Raw genomic sequence first — 27,588 nt, forward strand, 5'->3', positions numbered from 1 at the left:
ATATACTGACAAAGTTTGCACATTAAAACCTGGGACACCCTGTACAATAATAATCAATACTATTGACTATTGATTCAAATTATTCTACATGCAAAGGTTGCAAGAAGCTGTACCTAAACTTGTTATCCTCTTTTTAGCAATTGTTTGAGATTTCGTATGAAAAAGGTTACGTATTTAGAACGCTGTATCTGAGTATTTTATTGATTTTTAAAATCATTAAAGTAAATAAATTACGAAAATAAAAATCAGACTGAAACGAATAATATTTTGGATTTGGGAGCTTTAAAGAGCTTTCACTTTATTGCGAACAACTTAATTTTCCTATATTATACTTGAGAAATTTAATTTTGGGCACAGAAAGCGAATTCCATTCGCGCCGGCGCACGACCACGCTTCGCGCCGGCGATAAACAATCGCGAAAATCACCCACCGTAAGGGATAATGGTTCCGGTTGATTTCTCAGGTGTCTGGAGCAGGACGCGCTGCAGTCGCTGCTGCACTCGTCCTGGGACAAAGGCTCGAGGCTGCTGCATCCTTCCTCGACACCTTCGTCGAGACCCGCCTCGATCTCGTCTGCGAGGCAAAAATACAGGAAAATATGAAAATAAGAAAATCGGCGTTCTCGCTTTCACCCTTCGCGGTCGGTTTCTAACTCGCGGACGGCTGTTTGATTATCGTCGCTTACTTATCGCACACTTGGCCGCTGTCACCGGTTTCTCGTGGAGAACGTTGCTATTACCGTCCACCTGTTCCTTTTGATACTTCTCGATGACCTAGAAAATCCAGTCATCGATTTATTCGACGAGTCGCGCTATCGCCACGGGACATCTCGAATTCCACGAACGGACGCGCGGCCGTCTCGCCGTCCTCGAGACACGCGACCATGCTTTTGCTCACCTTGTTCAGGATCGCCGTCGCCAGCAGATCCTCGTAGCTGTGGTCCACGATGTTCCGGTCCTCGCGAGCACTTCCGGTTTCGTTGGAGCTGCCCAGACCTGGCAATTTCCGGGCCTCGTCCACAGCGCGCTCCACGATCTCGCGTAGCGCTGTGTGCGCCATCGATGGCGAATCCGCGCTCGGTTTGTCTGAAAATTATGATGCCAATATGATCACGCATTCCGCTATAATTACGCTAGATCGATGATTGGACAGCGTTTAATAGGACATTGGTGATACCGTAATTTCCGTTTTGTGACTGCAATCGTTATTGAACTGTTTTCATGGAATTAGTGTGATTACACTGTCCATACAAATTTTCTGTTGAATTTTGTACCCAAGATCAATAAAGTGCACAAGTTTTAAGAATAACAAAGAATAACAATGCATTGGTGAACGAGGTTATTTAGTGAACTGTTAGGAATCACTTGGTGCTTTGCTAAATGAACATTACGTCAAAAACACTTTAGGTGAAGTAGTTGCTCTATGTTGATCCTGTTATCGATTAATAAGAAATAATCTTATCGCAACACACGGTCCAAAATCGCGATATTATTTTCCCACCACTGAAATATTGAAAAATGTAATCAGTTGTTCAGAATTCAATGTATGCAATGAGAAGCTTGGTAGAGTTTAAGAAGCAGACACTGATTGGTGGCAGGGTGATCTGAGATATGAATTGCATAAAAGTTCAATCTTCTTCAGACTATAATTTGTCGTTATACCAACAGTGCCTCGGACGTAGAATAAATGGCGATGATTGGAAGGAAACGAATGAAATAAAGCCGTAATGTAATCAGCAAATGAATGAGATCTACAGCACTATTTATTGCATTATTGAATTATCGATGAAGCAGCTGTTCGTATTTGTTATAAAATCAAACGTTCGCTTCACGACGCAGAAGAATAGAAATATGAAATTGAATTACTAACTATAATTATTTATTTAGTACAAAAAGAAAATATTATCGCTAAAAGTCGGTAGAAGTGATTATTTTACAATATGCTGTAACGATAATTTCTGACTTGCTATGGATTATTCGATTATATCTGGTTTTGCTGATACAAGAGTAGAAAGATTAATCATTCTATTAATAGAATTTTGAGATCCATATGTTGTGCGATGGTTCATGGAATAAAATAGTGCGCGATTCCTTATATGATTTGATAGTGCATACGAGGAGAACAGTTATACAATAATATATACTATAATATATATAATATATTATATATAATAATGTATACAATAATTACTGGAAATGAGATATGATCTCTGATTACTTTACTTGCAAACAAATATCGGTAACTTTTTTTCTATATTGTGCAATGTTTGGAGATTTATATTCTTAAATGGGTAATATCCTTTCTACGCGTTTACATTGATAAAAACCATGGAAAAAAGGAACAGGATAGAAACTCTCATAAAACTTCAATCCTTTTTCCGCTATTTTCAACCTATCATAAACTATCGATGCTATCTACAGAACTTGTATGCAGGAATCTCTTCTCGGAAATATTCGCAATCTAATTAAAACAAATACAGATCGTCAGTGATGTGTGGCGTTTCATAAATTTCTCCTGAACCTGTTAAATAAGCTTGTGCCCGCCGACTGCCGTAAATTCTGTCGAGAAGACGTGTCCCTAGAGTTTCCACGCTCGATCATGCGAGAAACGTGTTCGATTGCGCCGATCGGCCGAGGTGAAACCTCCTAGCGAAGAAAATAAATTCCCCGAAAGGGTTAACGAGTGTGTGTCGCGATGGGAAAACGCGATGGCGCACTTTCTTTGGATCGTTAACGGATCGGACGATGAGTCCACCGTTTGGCTAGGCGAACCCAGCGACACGTAATTTCTCCGACACGGCCTTGCCTCGGCCGTTCGTCATTCTTCGTCTCCCTATTTCATCGGGTGAAATCCATTTGAATGACCCGGTGAACTCTTTCCTCGGAAAACTCCAGCCACTAATAGGGTCTTCCAGGATCCCGCGAGATTCTCTCTTGCATCCTCTATCGAGGTTCTAATGAGTTGTATAGGCTGGCTCAAGGAAAGTGTTACGAGCTCTATTCGAAACTTGTACGACTTCAATTTCCTTTTACATTAACCCACTGTCTTGTTAATTTCATCCGAAGTGTGCGCTTGACCTCCACTGTTCTGTCCGACTCGTAGACACTTACAAAATTCATATATTCGCTTATTAGAATCAGTGTGTGGACCAAAAAGGCCTGTCTCAGATTCCAGGATTTATTCTGTAATTAAAATCAGCGTCACTTGGGTGCAGTATCAGTGCAAATACACTTATCGATAAAAATTAAAGAACTCTACATATCGTTAACATTTGAGTAAAAGTTGATATTGTAATAAATATACGACTTATTAAGTTAAAAATACATGTTATAGCGAAGCATATAACGCATTGTTTTTATCGCAATACTGTGTTTTACTTAGTGCATACGACATACAAAAAAATAATAAGAATAAAAGGGAACTACGGAAATAAACCAAAAATTACAAGTTAATAAATTCTGAAAAAATGATGTTAAAGCTCACAGCACCCAAGAATATGAATACGTATCTGTAACGTGTCCCTTAACCTAGAAATTTTTATATTTAGAAACTTATAGGTGTCCTATTTGATAATTTAGAAGAATTTATTAAGTGGAGAAAAGTGAAGATTCTCGTGGTACAGGAAACCGAGGATGATATTGGCACCAGTTGGAAATATTCTGCGTCGGTTTACTCAGTCTCTCCTGTACAAGTTTCTTAAATGGTCGACTTGCCTAGGAAGATTGTAAGCAATACTTCTTAAGATGGAAGCTTCTCGGAACTCTGACACTAACGGCTTCTCGAGAGAATTTTCTTTTAGCAGTATATCGCGTTTCTAGGCGATGACGGAGATGCTGCCTGATGTCCTTAACAGCGTTCTATTCTTGTGATCAGAGTTGTGCAGAATTACAATTGAATTACTCAAGGAATTATAGCTACAAAGTAATTCAATTACATTGTTATTCAATTAGATGGTAATTCGTAATTCATATCATTAAATTAGCTATCATCAAGCTATCATACCGTCATTAAATTACATTGTAATTCAATTATGTATATCGTATTTGAATTATACATTGTGTTTCAATTACACTCCAGATTAAAGTAATTACTAATTGAATTAACTGCAATGTTTGAATTACGCAAATGAATTACGATGTAATTCAATTACGTAATTGAATTACAATGTAATTGAATTAACACGACTCGGCTTGTGGCGAGTGTAACAATAGAAACTTTCTCGAATATCTATTCCATTAGCTCTCACGAGTCTTCTATTTTGATACTTAATCGTTTCTGGGGTTACGTTGTTAAACGTTAAGTATTTCTGTGATAGTTCCATAACGTAACACTATATATTGTTAAAAAGCTCGTTATTTTTGTCATTTTATTATGCAAATCGCAGTTTGGTATCCTTTTGTACTGCCGATATTTTTGTCATCTTTCTTTTTGCGATCTTGAAGCTGAGTTTGTAGCAAATCGGTCGAGAGGCAATTTCACAGGTGTTTTACATGTGGTCCTGCGGAAGGTATGCTAATTCGCATTCTTCGCCGACGATTAGAAAGACAGCTTTTCACCTGGTTCGTGTTCCAAACACAGTCGCCGTCGGCCAATGGGCTTTCTAACCCTGATCTTTCGCTAGAAGGTGAAGGTCGCCTAGATTTATTTCCTGTTGCCTCTCTCCCGCCGCATAGCTATCTCCGCAGCCATTCATTAGCTATAACGAACGCTCAGTCGCCTTTCAATTAATTATCCTTCTATCGATCTTCCACCACTTCGCAAGTGTTCTACACGCGATGGCGTTCATCTATTCTAATTTATCAGTCTAAGTCAACAGATTCCCCTACAGATCTGAAGCATACAAGGGTGGTAGGTACAGGCTAAATGGAACGAGGCAATTGTTCGCGCATTTGAAACACCGCAAAGTGTACAACAAACTATAAACTACAACACGAAGTCGCTAATTATCCGTATTAGCGGTTAACGCGAACATAAATAAACAGTATAAAAGAAGACAAAAATTGATGAAATACTATCACAAGCGGAGTTCTCAATTTCTTGTTTTGCTAAGGTACGCCATAGTAACATATGCGCATGTCCCATTATTGCGCCTTACATACGGCACGCCGACATATGTAACAGCGATGAATACACGCAATAGGCGCATACACGTTTTTCTTTACACTCTGAGCAAGTAAGCATGGGAGTTGGAAGAAATACAACCATGCCACGACGTTTCCTGTGATTCGAATTCAAAAACCAATGGAGGTCGAAAATATCCTCAATTCAGAATTTGAACCGGGTATAGTGTTGACTGTTGTAAGTTCATTCTCCGAGTTGGCTTTAGTTGAGCATGGGAGTCGACAGCCGGCACAATATTTTTCTTGTTAATTCGAAATATTTATTAGCCTAAGGTGTTTGTTTTTGCTTAACTTTTTGTTCCTTACAATTTATCCAGAAAATTTTTATTTCGCATAAAGGCCCGCAATATAATAATTACTCATCGCCTAACAACAGTTAACATAATCGTCACTCAGCTACAATCGTTTAACGTGCAGAGCGCCGTGTCGGTCACACGTGGGTGAGACCGAATTTTAACTGGACTTTGAAATTCGTTTTAATTGTAATACATTGAACAAACCGAATGTTGCTAGGATTTTTAGAATATAGAAGGGTTAAGCCTTTCTGATTTCGGTTTATTAATTAAATGTCTTTGAAAATGTAACCAAGAGAAAAGTGAAAGCAATAGAGAGCCGGAGACAAACGGAGGATACAATTCGGTAATGTTATAACAGCGGTGGAAAAATTACTAAATATATACAGAGTGTCCCTATAATTATTGTACAAACGAGAAATGAGAGGTATCTGAGGTCATTTGAAGTAACTTCTTCCTTGGCAAAAACAGTGGCGAGATGAGAGGCGAGATCAGCTGGCGCAAAGCGACCGAGTCAACGAGCCCAGTCGAAGCCCAGTTCCGCTTATTGGCTCGGCCGTCTCGCGCCAGATAATCTCGCCTCTCATTGGTCACTGTTTTTTGTTAATAACTCGTAAACGAAGCCGCGAATTGCATTTTCACTAAGAAAAAAGTTACTTCAAATGACCTCAGGAACCTCTCATTTCCCGTTTGCATAGTACTTTTGGAATACCCTGAAGAAGTAGAATGTAGATGACTATTTTCTATATATATATACTATATGTATATATACTATTTTGTATACTATTTTCGATAAGTAGGTATCATAGATGTAAGGTAATGTAATAGGACTAAGAAATTACGTTACAGATAACTCAGAGGTAGTACATGTGAGGACAAAGATGCAAGGAAATCAATAAAACTATGCAAAATTAAATGACATTTATATTATGGAAATTTTTGGGTTTGATATTCGTCGCATAACGTGTAAATTATGGTTCGTAAAAAACGTGGTTATATTAATATTAATATATAATTATATACTAATATTAATATAATAAACGTGGTTCATTTACAGGTCACATCAACTTTTCGGTCACTTTCTATTTTATTTTGCAGTGGTTCCTAGTTTTCTTCATGTTCTCGTTTACTAACGTCTTTACTAACTCAGGTATTTTTAACAGCCCGTGGTTCCTGCTTTGCAAACTGCATAAACGCACAAAGATTTACAACACAAACATAGTAAGCATCGAATGATTTTTGATTTTTAACAATAAGATTTATTCGTTGAAGGACCAATTAGGAAGCAATTTTTGGCTGCCGCACGGTCATAGACAATGTTCACACGTAAAATGAATGTTTCTATGTTCACATAATGCTGAGGATCTCCGTCATCATCGTTCCAGGCAAGGACAGCGCAAAGAAGTTTCGAGCTGCATCTATTAACAGGCTTTTCCTTACGAAACTCGACGCGTCAGTTGTCGCCCGTTGTTTTCTTACTTTCAATCGATCGCGCAAGCGTGTATACATATATGTATGTATTCATAAACTCACGCAATCTCCGGCCCCGTAATTAAACGATACGAGAAACGTTCGTTTTAATACGTTCGTACTTGAATGGACGCTCTCCCGAGAATACGATTAACCCGACAATCGGTAATAAATATTTATAAACACCGACGGATCGTCTGTCAACGATCGTCGAGTGCCGCTTCCTCAACTTTTCCACAGATTTTTATAATCTCCGTTCGTTTGCAGTCCGTTACGTACTAGCAATAAACGAATGACTTCATCGGAGAGTGCGAACAATGGCGCGATGATACTGGACAGACTAATCCGTCGCATAATTTCGTCAACTTTTACATTCAAATATCGAGAAGGAAACATAAAGTTTGAAAGTACGAAGTCCTATAGACCTGCACTACGATCTCTTTCACGGCTGCGTTGATTAGCACTTCTTCTCGACCTCAGTAGTTTCCTTGATAGAACGAAACTATTTTTATTCCTTGTATAGCTTTATTTATTTTCATTCCTTGACTTTGATGACAGAAGAATCAAATTGCGTTTCGACTTAGAAGAAACGAATAATATTATATTTAGTGGATCATCTATGAAATCGCGAGTCTGACTTGTTACAGTGCAAGGGATTAATCTTTTTACGTCGGCACTACTGTCTTTAAATCGAATTTCTGGTGCGCGTATCTGACTAATGCACAATTGTTGACGATTGAAAGCATGTCGATTTTTAATTATGAATTTCTGTCAACACCTTGCACTACGATTTTCTTCGCGGCTACGTTGATTAGCATTTCGACCTTTGCACGTTTCCCCCGCAGTTTTCTACTGCCTTACCAACAGTACTTACAAAGTCGAAGATGAGCAGTTAAGAATTTCTCAAAACATTGCTGAAAAACTATACAAAATCTGGTCCGTCAAACATTTAGATTAATATAATGTCACAACTTCTTTCGAAATTATTATTTAAAACAAAATTGTCGAGCTCCTCTTAGACACAGTTCAATCATTGAAGAGCGCACTAATAGGCTTCCGGTGTGTTAATTATTTGCCTAATATAATGAGACAATTTGCAAGAGATAGTATGATTCCAACTAAATGATACAATTTAATGCCAGACAGAACAAGTTCCTGCAACAGTTTAAATACAGTAAATATTCCCTAAATGACGCTCAGATTGTACATAAAAGTGGACAATTTGGGAAGAGGATACACGATTATTTTTCTAGTTATCGATTGTCAATAATTATCAAAACGAGCCGGAAGGTTCGAATAATTGTATTCCCTCTTCCCAAATTGTCCATTTCTGTGCACAATCTGAGCGTCGATTAGAGAGAATTTACCGCACTTTCGTTTCCAATCTATAAGTTATGTAGAAATTTTTTTTATTGAAAGTTGGAAAGAAAATGTGCAAATCCGCGGGAGATTTGAAATGCGGGTGATAAACACCGCTGAACACAGTGGTGCCGAGAGAACCGTTTCGAAAGTTGATCTGTGAGATCGCGCGGAAAAACGGAATTCGATGGAGGTCTGACCCTTCAACATGCCCGAGTACGTGTTCCCACGTAACGAAATTATAGTGATTATCGGGCAGCTCGCGTAACCGCCGCGCGCGGAAAGGTTTCCCTCTCTGTCGAATCGGTTAGCAGCAGCGCAACAACACGGGGAAAATCGAGTTTCCTAGGAAGTTGACTCACTGTACCGGCGTCACCGTGAAATCCAGTGTCAATGGACTGGCGATGCAGCGGACGAATCGCCGAGCGTTACATGTATTGGATTCCCTAATGACAGTTTTGGTGAAAGGAACGACGACAATGCCTCGACGACTTTCCTTTTTAGGACCGAATCGGTGACTCGACGTTTGTTTCCCTTGTTTCCGATAAGTGCGCTTTCCGAGGCGATAAGATTGGACAGTCTCGACTATTGAACTACCGTTCAGCTAACTGATCACAGGTTAGACATGTCGAGTTATTTTAGCTCTGTTCGCGAGATGATGTAGTTAGTTTCAGGCTTTCCGACTTAAGGAAATAAAATCAAAAAAATGAAATTCTCGATAAGATGGCTCAATAAGCCAGGCATTACGTATAAAAAGCCAAGCTGATTTCAAAGAAAAGTCGGCGAAAGTACGGAGAACGTAGCATAATGGTTGCACAATGGTTAGCTATTCACAATGATTTTAGCATTGTTTCAAAAGTTAAAGATCGCTTTGTATAAATCGTTGAATTCGTGTTGACGTCAGATATAACATTATTACGTAAAAGAATAATCACAATGAATAATTTGTTCATTAACACTAGGTTTACGGAGCATAAAGAAACAGCTGTTTTATATTAGTTTATGAAAGTGACAATAAGACATTTATTCTGATTTTTAACATGTGTTACTGTAACGTTTGCCGTAAGTAACGTATCAATTGAATAAATAACTCATAAATGCATCTTTACGATATGAATAGTCGTAAATTAAAAACTTAGTGACCCGTCATTTCGACGGGTTCCGTAAATCCAGGGTTAAAGAAAAAGTTTAATTTTTTATATAGAAGTTTACAGACAAGTGAATACTGACTAATTTTAGTTCGAAACATTTTTTCGGTCAGAACATCGGAAATATCTGAAAAACTACGATGAAATGGGGATAATAAATGATATTAAGTCAAGGATTTAATTGTCGCTTAGATGTCCAAGATAGAATTTACAAACATTGATATTCCATTTACTATTGTCCGTTGCTCGTTCTACCTGACCTGCACGCCCGCAATCCCCACTTTTCTATGACCTCCCGAAACCCGCTTCTATTGGTAAACGAGAAAACCGACAAGCTAATCGACGCGAGGAGCAAGGGGGGGGGGATTGCTCAGCGCGTCTAAGCTGACTTCTTCCGAGCAACGGACTATAGTAAACGGAACGTTTCCATCATTGTCAATGTTTGTAAATACTATCTCGAACAGAGGCAACTGCGGTAGAAGAATAGACGATAACTAAATCCATCAGAAATATGAACAAACTTTGAAGTCAACGTTCTCGAAAACGGAGCCCGTGATAAAGAGACGTTATATCAAATTTTTTTCTGATTTTTTTCACGTAGAATCACCCCCTGCTCGGTTGTACTACGAATTCCGACCCACCCTATATATCAATAATTTTCAGATACTTGCCTATAATTATACAATTTTTTGCCTTTGCGTCTATTTGATATCAAGGAAAAAATTATGATGGAAAAATGGGGGAGGAATGAGAGTTAATGATGTTACCATCTTACTACAAATTCCAGTCCACCCTGTATAAAAGTTTAACAATTCTCCATAGTCGATTGAATATCAATTTTTTAAATGAATTATATGCAATATTTCTTATAGAGAAGAGCATTCTTAAATACGAAGAATTGGTAAAAAAAGATAATTGACAAATATTATCGAATAGGTTCTCCGTAGTACCAATAAGAGGATGAGTGATTTTCGCGGTTGCAAATGGTATTTACGAAATGTTCATATATATATACGCTTCTTCTAAATACTATGTTTAACAAATTCTATTCACATTTCGTCGTTTTCAAATCTGACGAATATTTATAAAGTGACATACATTCGATAAAAGTCGATACGAGGAAGTTGATTTTTTAGCAAATCAATAGCTAATTCTTCGATCGGCGTTGCTGCGAATGACCTTGTGGAAGGCTGGCGACGTTACCGCGTTAGCATCGTTATCCCTCGCGCGATTACGATCGAATAATCGAATCGTCGGCTATAAATTTACGATGAACCAACCCAGGCATAGCTATCGAGGTATAGCTGGCATAGATGCAGCGTAGAAATCGGCGCAGATAAGCAGAAACCGGCAGAAAAAAGTGAGATTGCGAGGCGCCAATGCAACAATGGAGCGAACGATTCTAAAAGGAACGTTGCAACGAGTTCCTTTCGCGAGAAACGCGACCGACTGTTATTACGGTGTTCCCTACGAAACCGTAAATGGAGATGCGACGGATAACGATGATAGGAAAAGGTGGTAACAGTCCGCGTATCTCGCGACGGATTATTACGCGCAACCGTGCCAGGGACGTACCCGGTGACAATTTACAATAATCGCGATGAATCTGTGCCGTCGACGGTGATGCTCTCACGACGGAATCTGGATCGCGATTTTGTAACCGGTTCTACGCGCTGGATCATCTCCGAAGTGATTATAGGAATCGTCGAGGATGAATTTTGGAAAAATTGTCTTTCATGTTTCGTTGGATCGCGAGTTAACTCGAGTCGCGAAATATAAAGTTATATACTTGGACGGCTGAGAAGCCAATCGGCATAAGTCCATTAACTTTAAAATTTGTATAAATTTTTTTGAATATTGATATAATAAGCTGCGAAAAAAGATAACAATGCCACTAGTACTGCACAATTTTTACATAATATTAATATTTAATTTTTACTTTTATTCTCTTTTATAATTTTGTTCATTTTGTTTAGTTATTCCGTGGTCAATGTAAGTGCTGCTAGCTATTGTTTATTTCTGGAGAAATCGAATATATTGATTTATCGATTGAAAAATCATACGATAAAGATATGTTTGCATTGCGTAACCCATTTTCAAATAAAAGTTAGTTTACACTGATTGGTTTCTGAACCGTCCACTTATCGTTCTCGTTATCATCCGGTCTTACTTTTCATATTATCTTAATCGAGACAATCTGTATAATTGATATTTTGTTAATCAGAATTCCGAGGATTGATGTTAATTTAGATGATAAAGAATTGTTTGAGATGGTATATGAGCCGTTTATTTTGAAAGTGGCGTAAGTCACTTTGTTCTTAAGTCGATATATTTAAGAGTTTGCGTTTTAACACGTTTCAAAATATGGATGCTAACTTTCGAGAAGATTTACTTGTATTTGTTATCTCAGGATACTGATATTTTTCTCAGTGTAAATAATATCGTATAAACATGAAAAAATCACCACTTTTCATTACGGTAAAGTGACTTATGCCACTTTCAAAATAAACGGCTCATATACAAACCATACTTATTTTACTTAATAATGTTTCGAAATTGTGTAAACCAAAATTGAACGTCTGTTAACCCTGATCTTCATAGTCACGTTGTAGAAAATCGTATTTTGAGAGAAGATCTACAGTCAATGTGCAAATGAATTATGTTAATCGTTCATTAGGCCACGGTTCATTAATCACTTTTAAATAACATCTGCTTATAATAGGAGCTTGATCATTCGAGTTCTGTAAATTAATGGATCTAGAGCATGTAATCCGAGAGATTTATTTGAGAACTATTTCCTGACTTCTGCATAGTCTGGCTATGATAGGGACCATTTTTCTTAACCTCTTTCACAGCCTATTTCACTTTATCGGAAACTTAACGCGCTCATAAATATATGCCACCTTTATCAAGTTTGCGAGGCGAACGTTCGGTATCGGTATCTCGTCCAAGAATCTTTCATTTTCTCGGAACTCTCTAGGCACACTTTATCTAATAACGTAACTTTAAATAAAAAATCATTAAGACACATCGTTATGAGTTTCTACTTTCAAAAATATTTGCCCTTCGTCGAGCCTAATTAGCGTTCCCTTGATTTCTAGCCCGGAGACTCCTTGATCGTTAACCAGTTAGCTGTTCTTGACGAGCATACTCGTCACGAAGAAATGTCAAGATCTTGCGTTACGACGAGTGCACTCGTCGCGCGTCAAAATTTGCCGTTTAAATTGTAATTCCGGTGAGAACTAAAATACATATTCGTAAATTTTAAGATGTCTCGAATACTTGGAGGCCAAGACGGAATAAAACGAAGAACAAAAGAACTATAAATCATTATTAGGAAAAAAGTGTGGTATAGTGTCTAGGTTAAAAATAGTACACTCGTCATCGTTTGCTTTTTGAAAGATATTTTCGGCGCACGCTTCTCGAAGAGGTCGCGACAGTTAATAAATGAACTAAAAATTGAATTCGTTCGGCCTTGAATGTTTCTAGTTTTTAATAAGCCGAACAGATCCGATCATTTATCTTGATCATGTTCAATGTACCGTCGAATGATTTATTAACAAAGTATTTGCATGCGGAGCGGACTCGGCAACGCAAATACCGATATTTACCATCTCTCCTGGTGACGAGAACGTAGACGAAGTAGATGACGATCAGTCCGCCGACCAGCGTCAGCATTTCTACGATGAGTTCCAGCAACATTTATCTCCTCTTTCGCATCGTATCTCACCGCGACGAACATTAAATATTTGTTCACACTTTCCACTATCCCGGAACGCGAATTCACTACGGCGAATCGCGTTTCGTCGAGGCTGCCGTCTCTCTCGTACAGTCTATCCTATCGTCCGTCATCTCGAACAGTCTTTGTGTCTCCATCAATAGGAACTACGGTCGAAAAAAGTTGATTCTTTTCACGACCAGCTCGGAAACGCGAGGGAACACGACGATCCTCGGTTCACCGTGCGCGTTTATAATGCTAATGAACCATTTTGTCGCGCGGAACGTTCTCGGAGAAACGAGCCACGTCCCGACAGAGTTATGCGAAAGTTTCGGATGCTTCGACCGATCACCTGCGAACGCATCATTTCGAGATGCTACCTCTAGCAGCCGTAACTTTCTCGTTTTCTCATCATCGGTTAATACCGGAAGCATTCGGACGAGCTTCCCTTGGCTGCCGTGGCTAACTGCCGGCAATTTCTGATGATTACGGAAAAAATCTCGCCGAACGATGATATTCGGCTGTCCCGGAAATCATCGTTTCGCGCGCGACGATCGAAATTTTTGACGCCGGATACGTAACTCTGCTTCCCGGATTGAAACGCTCGTTCCCGGCGTTATTACGGGCCTGTTGCTTTTTTTTACGGGACATCAGAATATCATCGCGTTGGCCAAATAAACTTCGCCAGTCTGCTTTTAAATGATAAACGATCCCTTTTATTTTAATCACCGAAAGTCCATTTCTGCGTAAAATTTCAAGACAAATTAATGTAAGAAGGATGATACAAAGAATCGAGTGCATAATTGTTATTCTGTCACGTCGAACTAAAATGTCTTTCTTTATTGAGACGGACGTCCTGAAATTTTTTCTCAGACCGCAGCGTCGAACAATTTGACGTAAAACCGTCTTTACACGCTTGCGTGATTTCCTTCCATTGACGTAGCGGCGTTACACCTCAACGACACGCTTAATTACGCACACCTGTACACACACCAGCCAGCCTAAAGATGTGTATCGTCGATGTGGAAGCAAGCGCCGTGTGCGTCAGTGGGGACACGGCCTTTAAACTCTCATTTGAATAGTCGTCCGACGACGATCCTCTGAACTTTGAAATTTCTCGACTGACGACTTTTTATAAATCCGCACTGACAACCTGATTGTCGGTGCAATCGTCGTTAGCGATGATAGCACGCCGGTTTTCGTCGTCTAGGTACATGCTGTTTGATACTTTTGGATCTCATTATTTCAGGCTCTTTTATCCCCTTTCTTACAAGAGGGAAAATCGGCAACCCGAAAATTCCGATTTTTTTCGAAATTGTGCAGATTTGTTGGGGACATTAAACAATGTTTTTATTGCTAGATTGCGGATGTTTATGCGAAATGAAAATTTGTTGCATCTGTTGCAAGAAACAGGAGAAACTTAGAAGTTTCATTCTTTGTTTAACTAATTTACAGGTACACATTCTTTTTTCATAAATCCATAAAATTCGCGCGGTCTATTTATCGACTACAGTTCGTTTGTTCAGGATATATCTTTAAAACTGCAGTGAGCATAAAAAATGTTTACAATAAAAATTTAATAGCTTTTTATTCTTTCGAATGAGATATTATGAAAACGATAAAAGTTATTTGTTTAAATAAAAATATACGCACAGTTACTTAAAATAATTCGAATTTTTCTCATATTCTATCTTCATTGTAAATGAAGGCGTGCATGAGAAACTTATAGAACGTGGCGGTTTGTAAATAACGTTAGCCAGAACGTGCAATTTGCATATCCACCGTTGCACTTCGTACAATGCATCGTCATCTGCTGATGTGTAATCTTTTTTATCAAATCTGTTTTCATCAAACGACATTTAAGTGTATACGATTACGTGATCAACGATAATTATCTCATTATTGCTAAAATGATCTACAGAGACTGCGTTGCCCGATAAGTTTAAAATATACACCTTCATTTAAATAGAAGTTTTCAACGAGGTTTACAAAATTCAAAAATTGGAATTTTCTGGTTGCCGAACTTCCCTTGTTAGCTAAATTATTGTTCTCACTTCATTTTAGCACTAAAAGATTCTTTCGTGAAACATAGTTGAATAAACTTCTTAATTGAAGCATACATTCTAGTAAAACTGAGGAGGGGTCTAAATAAATTCAGTCTTGTTACTCTTATAAAGCGGCGCAGTTTTTCTCAGAGTTAGAGCTCGGTGGATTTGGCGTTAATGTGAGGATTTTAGAACGAGAAGATATAATTTTCGTAATATTTGTAATATGTACAGAAGAAAGTTACAACGAAGCTACAAAACTGCAGATGAAATTTTGAAGTCGACCAATTTTTGTAAGTGCTTTCTGGAGCTTTCATTAGCATAGTACATTCTTATCGGATGTTCCAGCGTTTTCAGTGAAGTGGAATAATTTTTCTATTTCCATGTTAGCCTGTTCTCGTTTTTCATAATCTTAAGTGCCCACCCTCTCTTAATCGGTTTTAATGGTCGCGTAAATTATGCAACGCGCGCCGCGATTCGAACGTTTCCGCTACGATTGCAGGTTCAATGAATTGGATCCGGACGAAAAGAAATCACGCGATCGCGAATTTCAGGTTTCTCTGCTGATAAAACCTAGTTATCGTTACGTTTTTTTCAGGTGCCACGGTGACCAGCGAAAACGGCTGCTTCCATTTTTCCCCTCTTCACGCGACTCCGCGTTCTTAATCCCCCGGCAATCGTCGTAATTATGATTGCGCAACGCACTCTTTGATATTTCAACCGAGATTTCAGCTGTTTTTAGCAGAGACCGTAGTTACGGTTCTAGGGAAACGTTTTGCCGCCGAGACAACCGTTTAAACGCTAATGAAAGCGATGATTGTCAAGACTGTGGCACAGCCGCCACGAGACGCGTCACATTCGCTACATCCTTTCCTCAAAAATGAAACGCACATCTGACGTTCGATAGAAAGTATGCACATAGTTTCTCGTTTGCCGAAGACACGACGCTGTGCCGCGAGATTCAAGGACATTTTCAATCTAAAGAAATCTTCTGTCGTTCTCTAAAGAGATTTTCTGGGGACACGAAAGCTTCTCGTGTCTAACAAGATACCGGTGAAATAACTAGGTTAAACATAGATTATTTCAAGGACAGAAAATAGAGACTTAAAATAGAGTTCGAACAATTTGCGAGGCTACCCTGCAAGGCTGATTATAGGGCACACTTTATCGCTGGCTAATTTTGTGGGATTAAGACCAGAACACAAGAAATTTCATTAACCCCTTGACATACCGTCTTCTTCGCAGTTACTGTAATTAGAAATTTTTCGATTGCAATAATTTCTTAGGAGGGAAAGAAAATTGATGCTTATTGTGTGCGTAAATTTACTCGAATGCTTAAATATTGATGACAAGAGATTAGAGTTTTATTCCAATTTCAAAGGACAGAATAAGTGGTTAAAAGATACCAAGATATCTACTTTTTAACGAAGTCGACAAAGAGATCCATTGAAGGCAACTATTTTTCACCGAAGGATTAAGATTATTCAACGAGATTACTGTCTCCCTTAACACCGCGTGCAATAAAACGAACCTTCAGAAGGTTCTTTGAAAGGCATGCGCGAGCTACCTCAACGTAAAGATTAAGAGAGAACCATCGAATGGCTTCGTTTCTCCCCAGTTCCTCCCTTATCGAAGCCAGTTGACTCGCCCGTGGACGTTTATGCAGATGAACATTCTTTTAAATTATTTCTATAAATGTAATGCGGACCTTTATGCAAAATAAAAGTGTATTTCAACTCTTAAGTATTTTAATCAATTGAAAATAATATGTTTATGTAAATAAGATTGTCGTATCATTTTATACTTATTAAAATGCTAAACACCGTATTATAATAATCTTAAATTCGTCTAATATTTTCACTGTTTTGTGTTTCATTCATCCATTTTTGTTGTAAATGCGTAACATCCGCAGTCTATTTATAAATAAGAAAGTGTTGAAACTTGTTCTCCCCTTAATAATTTGTAACCTTTAAAAATACCGGATCGAACAGATTCCAGAGTAAATATATATTCCAGACCGTATAGATTTTAATAAAATCCAATTAAGCATAGTGTCCATCAATCAGCATTTTTTTGCCTTTAAGCGTGTCGAAGAGAAAAACGAAACGGCCGTCTTGTGTACAAGTTTAACAAGAAAACTCTTTACACAAGTTCGCCCGGATAGTTACTTCGGTGTTCCCCTTCATTTGCGTACCCTCTAAATGCATGAAATTCAGTCCGCCGATTAAGTACACGACGCAACACTGTAAATCGCAACGACATAATTGCGAAGTGTCCCCGTTCGTGTTGTACCAATGTCCGAACACGCTCGAAAGCGGAGCATGCGTGTGCAGACGTGTCCGCAGTAACGAGCGGTGGTTGTTTACATCGATTAGACCGATCGAAAGCGAGAGGGTCTCATTGCGTGCCAAATGAGGCAATTAAAACTTGTCCCGAGATCCGCGGCAAGGCTGCCGAGATTGATCCTCTCGATCGCGGGACGCGGCTTCTTGAATTCTCCGTTTCCTTCGCCGAGTTATCTTATCTTTCAAGGGCGCGATTAACCGACAATTAGTACGCCCTGGCGATAATTACGAGCATCCTCTACGCTCGTACAAAACGACACATTTTTATTCGCTGCTATTAATATCCTGCTGTGGATCGTCGATAACCGGATCACGGTGTTCGAAGATCTTCGGAAAGAAAGCGAATCGAGAACTTTATAGAATCCAATTATAGTCTGTATCGATTTCAAAATATGTTCCGCGGTGCACGCGATTGTTTTTAATTGATTTTATGTACGACAATTTCTTCCCAATTCTCGCTCACATCGCGCACAAAAATAGACAATTTCGGGGATACGATTATTCGAGCCTCGCGGCTCGCTTTTATGATCGTTGACAAACGGTAATTCGTGCGCGATCTGAGCGCGAATTAGGGAGAAAGTAAAGCAGCTGCTTTGTATTAGTTTATAAAAGCAACGATAAGACATTTATTCTGGCTTCGAACGAGCGTTATTGTAATATTTGCCCCGAGTAACGCATATATCGAATAAATAACTCATAAATGAACGTTTACAATCTGAATAATCGCAATTAGCGAGCCGCGGAGCTAGACCCGCCTTTTTCACGGGTTCCGCAAACCTAGTGACAACATTTGAACCGGACTGCCGACTGTTTTAGCATTTCCAGAGTGCAGAAACGTATAGAGTATATAAAACTGATGTTGAGTTCAACTGAATTTTCTTCCCTGTGTTCGTGAAAACCGTCGACGAAGGGAATGAAAACATTTCGATGGAACGGCACGTTTTTAAAAATGTTTCATAAAGAGCACACTCGATAAAATGGCATAAACCTGGAAGCTGTTAGCGAGGAAAATAATGCCAGCAGTCTCTCGTAAATGTTGGAAATATAATTATATTTTGCCGTGGTTTCCCGATAATTGCCGGCAAATTCGCACGTAAAACCGCGGTCGAATGATACTGCACGTTTTTAGCCGGAGGATCGATAGTCACGTGGAAATTAGTTTTTCCTTCAATGGAAACCCAGCGATGCTCGTCTAAACGGGGATCGATCGGCTGTTTTTATTCATTCTTTTTTTTGCAGCCGTTTTTAGAATAACCTTTAGGATCGCCGGCACAGAATTTCATTCGCACGTATCTATACCTAACCACCGAGAATTCGTGTTCCCTCGTCAGCTCCGGGACAACACTCGCGTGTTTCCGAATATTTCTGTTGTCGTCGTTATCCTCTCCGAGTTTCGTTTCACTTGGTCGTCGTCACTAGTCACTTATAGGGTGAACGTACCGAGGGGTGAAACGAGTCCGAGGACGGTCGAATTACCCTAATTCGCGGAGCGTTCGACGATGCCACACGATGCACGGTTTTCCGGATGTTCGACTAAATTGTCGCGGATAACGCGGGTCGTTGTTGACCGGACGGATCTCGCTGAGCACAGGCCGCGTGTGTGTGTAATCGCAGGCTTGCGCCGCTCGCGACTGAGCGTTTGCTAAAGCGGCCTGATACGCGAGCTACGTACCCCACATACGCCGCGGTACGGCTTCCTTTTAGTGGGGGATACTTTTGCAAGGGAACCTACATTTTCTAAAATCGCCAGACGCGTTTCGTGCGTTCGCGCGACGCCCAGGGAAAACGTCTCGCTTCGCGTAGCGAGCCTCGATCGTTAAATCGCTCGGAACTACATAATACATATTGCTCGTACGCATGGGACACGCTCCAACTGGTTTCGGATCCAGCCGAATCGAAGCGCGCGTGGCGCTGCACACTGGCCTGGCTAACTATAATTCCTGACTAAAATTCAATTTTGCAACTTTCACGTTTGAGCCAAATTGTTTGCAGCAGTTTTCATTTGCGCATCGTTTTCCGTGGCCTTTTCTAAAAATAGCGGAGCACATTTTCGCTGAAAATATCGATATTTGTTGTATTTTTTCAAATACTCCGGTGACGCTTTTATTGTGTTATAGCTCGCTGTTTGCAACAGTAGTCAGGTATACAACATTATATATTGAGGCATTTTTCTAAAGAAATGCAGATTGTGTTTTTGGCGAAAGTATGATTTTTTGTTGCATTTGAAAAAAGTACGATCAAAGCGCATTTGTTTTCTCATTGTATTCGGATTGCAAATAGATTATCGCTGTATTCATACTGAGCAATTTTCTAAAAAGTGACAGAGACATATTCGTTGGAAATATCGACAATGGTTGTATTTTTTAAAATACTGTAAAGACGCTATTGTAACCTTACTGTGTTATAGTGCTTTGTTTACAGCAATATTGAGTTGCATAGACATTTGTTGCATTTTTTAGAAAAACAAACGATAATGTTTATCAAACTAGTTTGAAATTCTGTGCAGGTTTTTAATATTCTATTATAAAGTTTTACAAATTTTGTTTCACTGAAAGGAAACCGTCTACCAGTTTATTTAAAGTGAAAAATTGCGATGTAGTTATCTTTTGCAGGCGTATAGTTCTAGTTTGACCAACAGTCAGCGAAAAATAATTGTTTTGTAAGAAACGATAGGTATTCAAATTCAAAGTTCTCGACTTTACTGGAAAAATTGTCCTACCATTCGTGTCACAACTTCAGCATTTAACTGTTCGCTTATGGTCTGATCTACAATTAAAACGACAACGTAACTGTAAACAAATTGTCACTCGAATTCAAATGGAATTTGAAAGTTACATTCAAGTTAGTTTCAAATTGCAAGTATTCTCTGTTGAATTATTCAAATTAGAATTCAAAATGAATTAGGAATTAATGTGTGAACTGAAAATGATCGATTGACCTGATGTTAAGATTATGAAATTATTAAATGTCAAAATTAAACGTATAGGATGTTAAAATTTTGAATTTTGAACTTGTGTTATATTGAAAACTTAGATTGAAATTGAAACTCGAGTTCGAATTTAAATTGAATGCAATGTTGGAACTTTAAATAGGAAGTTCATTTTCAAGTCAAACGTAGAATTAACATAATAATCTAATATTATCGTTCTTATGCACATTAATGAATATTACAAATTGCGTGAAACTGCATACATGAATGAAGATGAACTATATTTATCCTTCTTATTTGCCAAGAATTAAAGATATCGACGAACTTCTTAGAAATATTATTATACAGGAATTATGAAGTGTCACGTTCGTTTTTTTTTCTGTACCTATCCTTCCCGTTTCCTCATGTCAGTCATTCTTGCTAACATTATTATTATTGTACTCTATTTTATATACAGTTTCAAAGGATCTGTAAAGTGCATCGATATCGGCACAAAGAAGCTATTGTTGTACGAGATACGATGTTATTTCGTTCTGACATGACACAGACCGTTTCTGCGACAGAGATAATAGTATAGTGATAAGAATAGTCTCTTTTGTTGTGTTCACTACAATATTATTTTACAAATGTCAAAAATTAGTAATATATCCAGTCTCTGTAATGTATAATAAATACTCGCTAAAAAATAGATGAATATCCAGTGGTGTCAGAAAAATAGTACACGATGGCTGCATACAATGAATGGAAAATACATACATAGGTTTAAGTTCGTTACGCATTAATTTTATTGTATTTCTAACTCCATAAAACACTTAATCTTGGTTGAATTCCACATTTTGAAGGTCTCACGAGAATCAGATCCACGAACTCCAAAATGTTCCATCTCATGTTTTCATGCCACAATAATTGAGCTAAAAACCAGCAACGCCGTAAAAATAATAGAATATCTCGATTTCCATGGGATGCCACGTTCTGAAAGTTTCACGATAACCAGATCGAAAAGACCCCCGTTTCTGACCGAACTATAATTCGCGTCGCTATAAAAATCACGCAAAATCTCATAAAACGTGATTGCATGGAAGAAGAATTATAAGAAATTTTATCGTTTCTATAAAACATCGCGAACCGGTAAGCGTAGGAAAGAGGCTAAAAAGTCGCATTTCCACGAATCGCGAACGAATCATGAAAGCAGTCTTGCCGAAGGTGGAATCTTACCGAAAGCAACAGTTCTGTTTTCACCGGTTTGACGAAACGCGTTAGCTGAGAGAAATGCTCGTCCGCTGATAAAGCTTTATTAGTACAGACGCGGTAGGTTTGCTTTATGACCGGGATGAAGGCTTAATGCTCGCGAGGCGTCTCCTTTGGCCGTGGCACCCCGACCTCGATGCGAATTTTTGATTTGAAACGGCCGGATCGATTACAATAAAACGACGAAACGAGCGACGTCGTTCCACGCAAAGCGCGAGTTTTAATACGCGATTAATATTTATCGGAGGAGATATCCGAGGCAATCTATTCGCCAGCCGATTTCCTGTTACGTATTTGCGTATGTTTATTTCTGGATACTTTATTGGAATGATTGATCCGCGTACGGTCAATTTTCAACGGCGATAATCGGTTCGTTAATATCTTTATAGTTGGCGAATCTCGATTTGTTTCACCGGAGAATCACTTTGCGGAGATGTAAACCTCAAACTGGTTTTCACGCTTTCCATTCTTCTTCTTCTTCTTCTTCTTCTTCTTCTTCTTCTTATTGTTATTATTATTATTATTATTATTATTATTATTATTATTATTATTATTATTAGTATGTACCATATAAATTCATTCTACATTCTTCTACTTGTAAATCGTTTAGTTTAGGATTAATGTGTTCATAGCTTACACACGTTTAGTGCATGAACAATATCATAATATATTTGCATGAATTGAATTTTGGTTTATACAGTGCCCGAAATTTCCATAAAGCCGTCTGATAGTTTAGTGAGATCTTATAATTATTCCATAGCAATGAAAAGGTACTGCGTGAATAATTGGATTAATAGAGAAGAAACCACATACACGATTGCATTCGCTGGTATTTGATTTATTTATAAAGAAACGTAAATTTAGGTATTTTACCGCTATTTTGACATGAACGAAACACCACAGAAATTACGACCCATTGGAACGTTGGTTTCTTTTGTTACATCAGTATGAACTCTTAGGATCGTTATTTGTAAATCGTTATATATAACATGAAAATACATAACGTTATTTATCGTATTTAGTGAACACATATAAATGTAAAATACATAAGTTTATGATTTTTTTTATAAATAAATATATCCATGAATATAATCATGTATACATATAATATCGTGTGTAAAATATCAGGCGACTTTATGGAAATTTCAGTCACTGTATGAACTGAAAGGTTAGGCGAATAATTAACATGAGAATCTTTAACTTCGCATTGTTGGTCTCGATAACCAAATTACATATTGAATTCGTAGATTTTTCCGTGGCGACAGTTCGACAGCCAATACATCGATGAACATAATAATGAATTTAGTATGTTTAGAATGTCTTATTTTATGTCACCGAGCGTAAAATACATTTAGCACCTGGAAATATGCTTTTCAGCGGGAAAATTGCGAGCGGAGCGTTGAAATTGCGAAGTAGAACTGGAAAATAGACGAAACTCGTAAAATTTGCGAGCTTATCGCGCAAGAACGAGTCAGAAACCGAAGGTTATTCGCACAATTCTATTCCAAGCGGCACGTTTCTTTCCGACTGTGAACATGTTCCGAATACAATGAGCTCGCGAAAGAAAATCGTGCTCGACCGATGGAAAATTCGGCGTGTCTCTACGTTCTTTTGGTTAAACACACGACGAATACACGATTAATTCATTATTTCGGCTAATCGTTTTCTTGTTTCTTTTCAGTGCGATAACAAGTCGCGTCCTTTTTTCTTAGAATTTCGATAAGGTTCTCTGAATTTCGAGTGATTCATTTCTTATGTAATCGACGAACGAGCCGGGGCGAGCTTAGTATGAGATTATTGTCCTCGGATCGTTGCAGCCTCCATTGTTGTCGGAGCTTCGCCCTTGGCGATCGTGGAATCGTGTATGATTCATTTCTTCGACAACGCGAGATCGCTGGATTTTCTTATCGAGATTTATTTGAGTATTCTGTATAACTTTGCAGATTATAATTCGCTTTGCACAAAATGAAATTTCATGCTATCGAGATTCGACGATGTTATATAATGGATTTAACATTGGCTATTTCCTTTGTGTTTCTATATTCTTACGTAACCTTACATATACTTTGCTTTATAATTTATAGTACGCATTATCGAAACAATTTTCGTATTATTAGGATTTCTTTATTTTACAACATCCTGTCGTGACATCGACTAATTCCTGTTTCATTCACAATCGAAAACGTGGATGAACGATTCTTGTTTTCCCTTCAGATCGCTTTTTCAAACGGAGCGACAGATTTCTCCAAACAGATCAATGTTTTCATGTTATCTCGATGATCCGTGGTTCAACCGTTTGTCTAAACAATTGCAGCGCGGCTTTACGAGCGCGTTCAGCGTAACCCCTTCACTGCTGCATGCAAATACGTGGTCAAATATACACGGTCGTTCAAGAAAGTACTGAAACGTTTAGGTTTGCTGTCGGCGAAAGATGCGTGCTAAACGGAGATCATTTGAAACAATATGGCGCTTGCAGAAAATAAGAGATCATAAGATACCAACAAGCGAATTGGAAAGCAATTTATCATTGGACAATTCCATGGTTTTGTGAATAGTTTTATAAAAATTGTTATACAAATCTGAAGAAGAAAATGATTTCTTGGACCAACTAGAAAATTCCTTGCAGTGAACGTGAGATAATAACATAATTAATTTCTGTCAATATGAACATTTAATCGCATCTTAAAAGCTTGCATGCACCATAAAAGCACATGAAAATTCGCAGCCTACTTGCCGTCCAAAATCATGCTGTCAATTTTTGTGTAAATTAAGTGTCTTGACAGGTGCCAAATAAAACTGTTTTTCTTCAACAATTTGAATAATCTACATTAATATTTTCCTAATTTCTCTATTGCTTTCTAGCCATACGTGCATGCAAGTTTGACTGCATAGCATTCATTCATTGTCAGAGAATCCATAGACAATTGCACGTCGTTAAATTATTTTCTAATTGAACTGTCATAGTTTCCAAACTTTCTCCTTGTTACAACTCCGCTAAATTACTCAAAGCGCTGCAGTTTAGTAGAGTCATTTCATTTATATTTTACATCTACGAGCGTCTAAGCGCTTTCCAGCGCGTGTCTCCGTTGCTTAACAAATCGGAGAAGTGCCTGTAGCTCTCCGATTCCTGAAAAACCCAGACGAAAACACCGGAGACCTCTTTGCAGCTCTAAGAACAAACGTTTCTCTCGGCTCCTGCTCTATGAGCATCGTTCTTCCTCGATTCCTCAGCATGCTCGAGTCATTCCGCTTGACCCATACTTTTTCCACGGAAGCACCGCGAGCCAAGAAAAACTCACTCGAACTTAAATCGGTGAGACGGCATCTTCGATCGGGAGGGAGCCGTGCGAAATCGTCCCGACAATTTCTTGTAGCTCCCGAACCATTTCATGACGCCCGAGTTTCACGAGTATTTATCAAATAGTTGCAGTGTTTCTGTTCCGTGCTCGCTCCCCGACGACATAATAGCGATTCCCATGGTCGAACACGCGTTAATTACGATTTTCACGGAATTTCTCGGATTGGTGGGAATCTCGAGTTCGTGAACTTTCGAGGAATAGATTGACAATTTCCTCGCATCGTGGGAAGGAAGAACATTTTCTTAGAGAAACTGTCGATTATGATTTCTGCGCCGCGTTATGCAACCCGTCGAGCTCAACCGTTCGAACCTAATGGAATTGCGAGGCGGAAAACGGAAACACGATCGGTTGGTTCGGGTTCTAACCAGCTTTAGGCGACGTCTTCGCGTTCTGATTCGAAGATCGATGCTCTTGGCCTCGGTAACCTGATCATCGGGGATCGGTAGAGGGGCGAGGAAATTTTGTAAAAAAAGAATACTTTCAGTACTGTAGTGATCGGTTCAATGAACTCGCCACTCGGTATTCGTTTTAGAAGCCTGTTGTGACTGGAATCTGAGTTATAAAGATGATTCGTTTTGATCGGTATTTGAACCGTTTATTTTGAAACGCATCGTGTTCTTATGCCACGATACATCGAGCAGAAGGGTATGCATACAGTAATGTTTCTCTAATTGACTAATAATGTTTCTCTAATTGACTAATAATATTTCTCTAATCGAATCTCTAATTTCTCAGATTGTGCACAAAAATGGACAATTTGGGAAGAGCAGATACCATTATTCGAGCCTTGCAGCTCGTTTTTATAGTTGTTAACAATCGATAACCATAGAAAAACAAGCCACAAGGCTCGAACAATCGTATCTCCTCTTCCAAAATTGTCCATTTTTGTGAACAATCTGAGCGCCAATTAGGGAGACATTACTATACACCGTGTTTCTCATAAAAATGTAGATCATGCCACCAGTTCCTTGACTAACTTGCCGGATGTGGATGATTGTAATTACAAGGTGAATGTAATTAACATTATGTAATGGTTTATTCTTGTTTATAACGTACGGAATAGTTTGCTAAGATGAGAAGTTAACGCAACCTACTGCATTTTAAGTTTGCGTCTGATGAAAGATGCAAAACTGTAAACATTGCGTTACTGTATTGTACACATAAGTTAAGATGAACTGCTAAATATTGTTAATTAAATTCACCTTGCAATTGTAATCGCCCAAATCCGACCGATTAGTTAACGAATTGGTAACACGATCTTCATTTGAACCGTTTATTTTGAAAATGGCATAAGTCACTTTGTTTTTAAGTCGATATATTTAACGGTTTGCGTTTTAACACGTTTCAAAATATGGATGCTAACCTTCGAGGAGATTTACTTGTATTTGTTATCTCAGGATACTGATATTTTTCTCAGTATAAATAATTTCGTATAAACATTAAAAAATCACCACTTTTCATTACTTATATACATTATGCCACTTTCAAAATAAACGGCTCATTTCGAAGAGATTGGCTTCGCGAGATAAAGTAAATTCTTCCCAATTGTCCTTCAGCTTGTAAACAGAAATGAACAATCTAGGAAGAGGAGATACGATTATTCGAGCCTTGCGACTCGTTTTTATAATTGTTGACAATCGGCGATTTTAAAAACGGGCCGCGAGGCTGGAATAATCGTATCTCATCTTCCCAAATTGTCCAATTTTTTTAACAAGCCGAGATACAATTGGAGAGAATTTACTGTACATACTCGACAGCAAAATTAAAGCATCAGTAATTTATGGTAAAAAAAAATTGTCGATCTTTGGGCAACTAACTCCATTAACAACTGTCATAAAATTATGATTTTTTTAAATATAAAAGACTTGATGTCTTTACTTGATGGTACCATAATCTAATTATTAATATCAAGGTTATGTCAAGTATCCCCTAAATCTGAAGACATATTCGTGATACCGAAAAAGTGCAAAGTTGAACACCCTCTATGGAGTTGCGAAACTTTTTTCGAGCATGTCATTCACAGCATCGCAAGGTTCAAACCTTCCCCTTTAATTTGAGGGTAGAATTAAGTCGCAGCGATGTTTTCTCGCACAATTACAATGTAATTGTATGGATCTCGTGTGTATGTGTTTCGTGTGAGTACAGTGTACGCTTAATATATGTTTTAGACTGGCTTACGTCATACGTTAGCGATTGCAAATTTTGAGATATCGCGATGAACTCTGACGAAGATGCAAACTGTCCCGATAGTTATTCTATTCTAGAATCCCTTGGCGCGAGCCAAATTAAAATATGGTATCATAAAGTAGAGGCTTCAAGTTCTAGTTTAAAAAGAAGTCATGATTTTAACACAAACGGAGTTACAGCTGTTCAAAGATTGACAATTTTCCTAAAAAACTTTTCTTTACCTTTATTTATAAATCTTTGACAATTACTTAATATTTAACTTCCTAATTACTTTGTAATTACTTTGTAATTACTTTGAAATTACTTCAATTTTGCTGTCGAATGTATTTGGTATTTCATTTATTATTTTTTGTAATTATTAAATGGC

At 38.3% G+C, this 27,588-nt stretch overlaps 1 protein-coding gene and 1 long non-coding RNA gene across 13 annotated transcripts in view; one reads left to right on the top strand and one right to left on the bottom strand.

Moving 5' to 3' along the window:
• Positions 1 to 27,588, bottom strand: part of LOC117227324 (uncharacterized) — a 106,987-nt gene that overhangs the window by 14,418 nt on the left and 64,981 nt on the right. For 8 of the 12 annotated variants that reach the window (XM_033482451.2, XM_033482448.2, XM_033482446.2 and 5 more), the window contains 3 exons: positions 898 to 1,085; positions 686 to 773; positions 431 to 573 (listed from right to left, as the gene is read on the bottom strand). In XM_033482451.2, coding sequence (XP_033338342.2) covers positions 431 to 573; positions 686 to 773; positions 898 to 1,085 — 419 coding nt within the window. Of the gene's footprint in view, positions 1 to 430; positions 574 to 685; positions 774 to 897; positions 1,086 to 13,001; positions 13,276 to 18,797; positions 19,142 to 27,588 lie in introns of those variants that run through there. The other 4 variants (XM_033482457.2, XM_033482456.2, XM_033482455.2 and 1 more) reach the window with 4 other exon arrangements.
• Positions 15,311 to 16,896, top strand: LOC143260809 (uncharacterized). The gene is made up of 2 exons (XR_013035079.1): positions 15,311 to 15,446; positions 15,752 to 16,896. It is a non-coding gene; the product is annotated as an uncharacterized LOC143260809 (long non-coding RNA).

The sequence above is a fragment of the Megalopta genalis genome, unplaced genomic scaffold (assembly GCF_051020955.1).
Source record: "Megalopta genalis isolate 19385.01 unplaced genomic scaffold, iyMegGena1_principal scaffold0020, whole genome shotgun sequence".
NCBI lineage: Eukaryota > Metazoa > Arthropoda > Insecta > Hymenoptera > Halictidae > Megalopta > Megalopta genalis.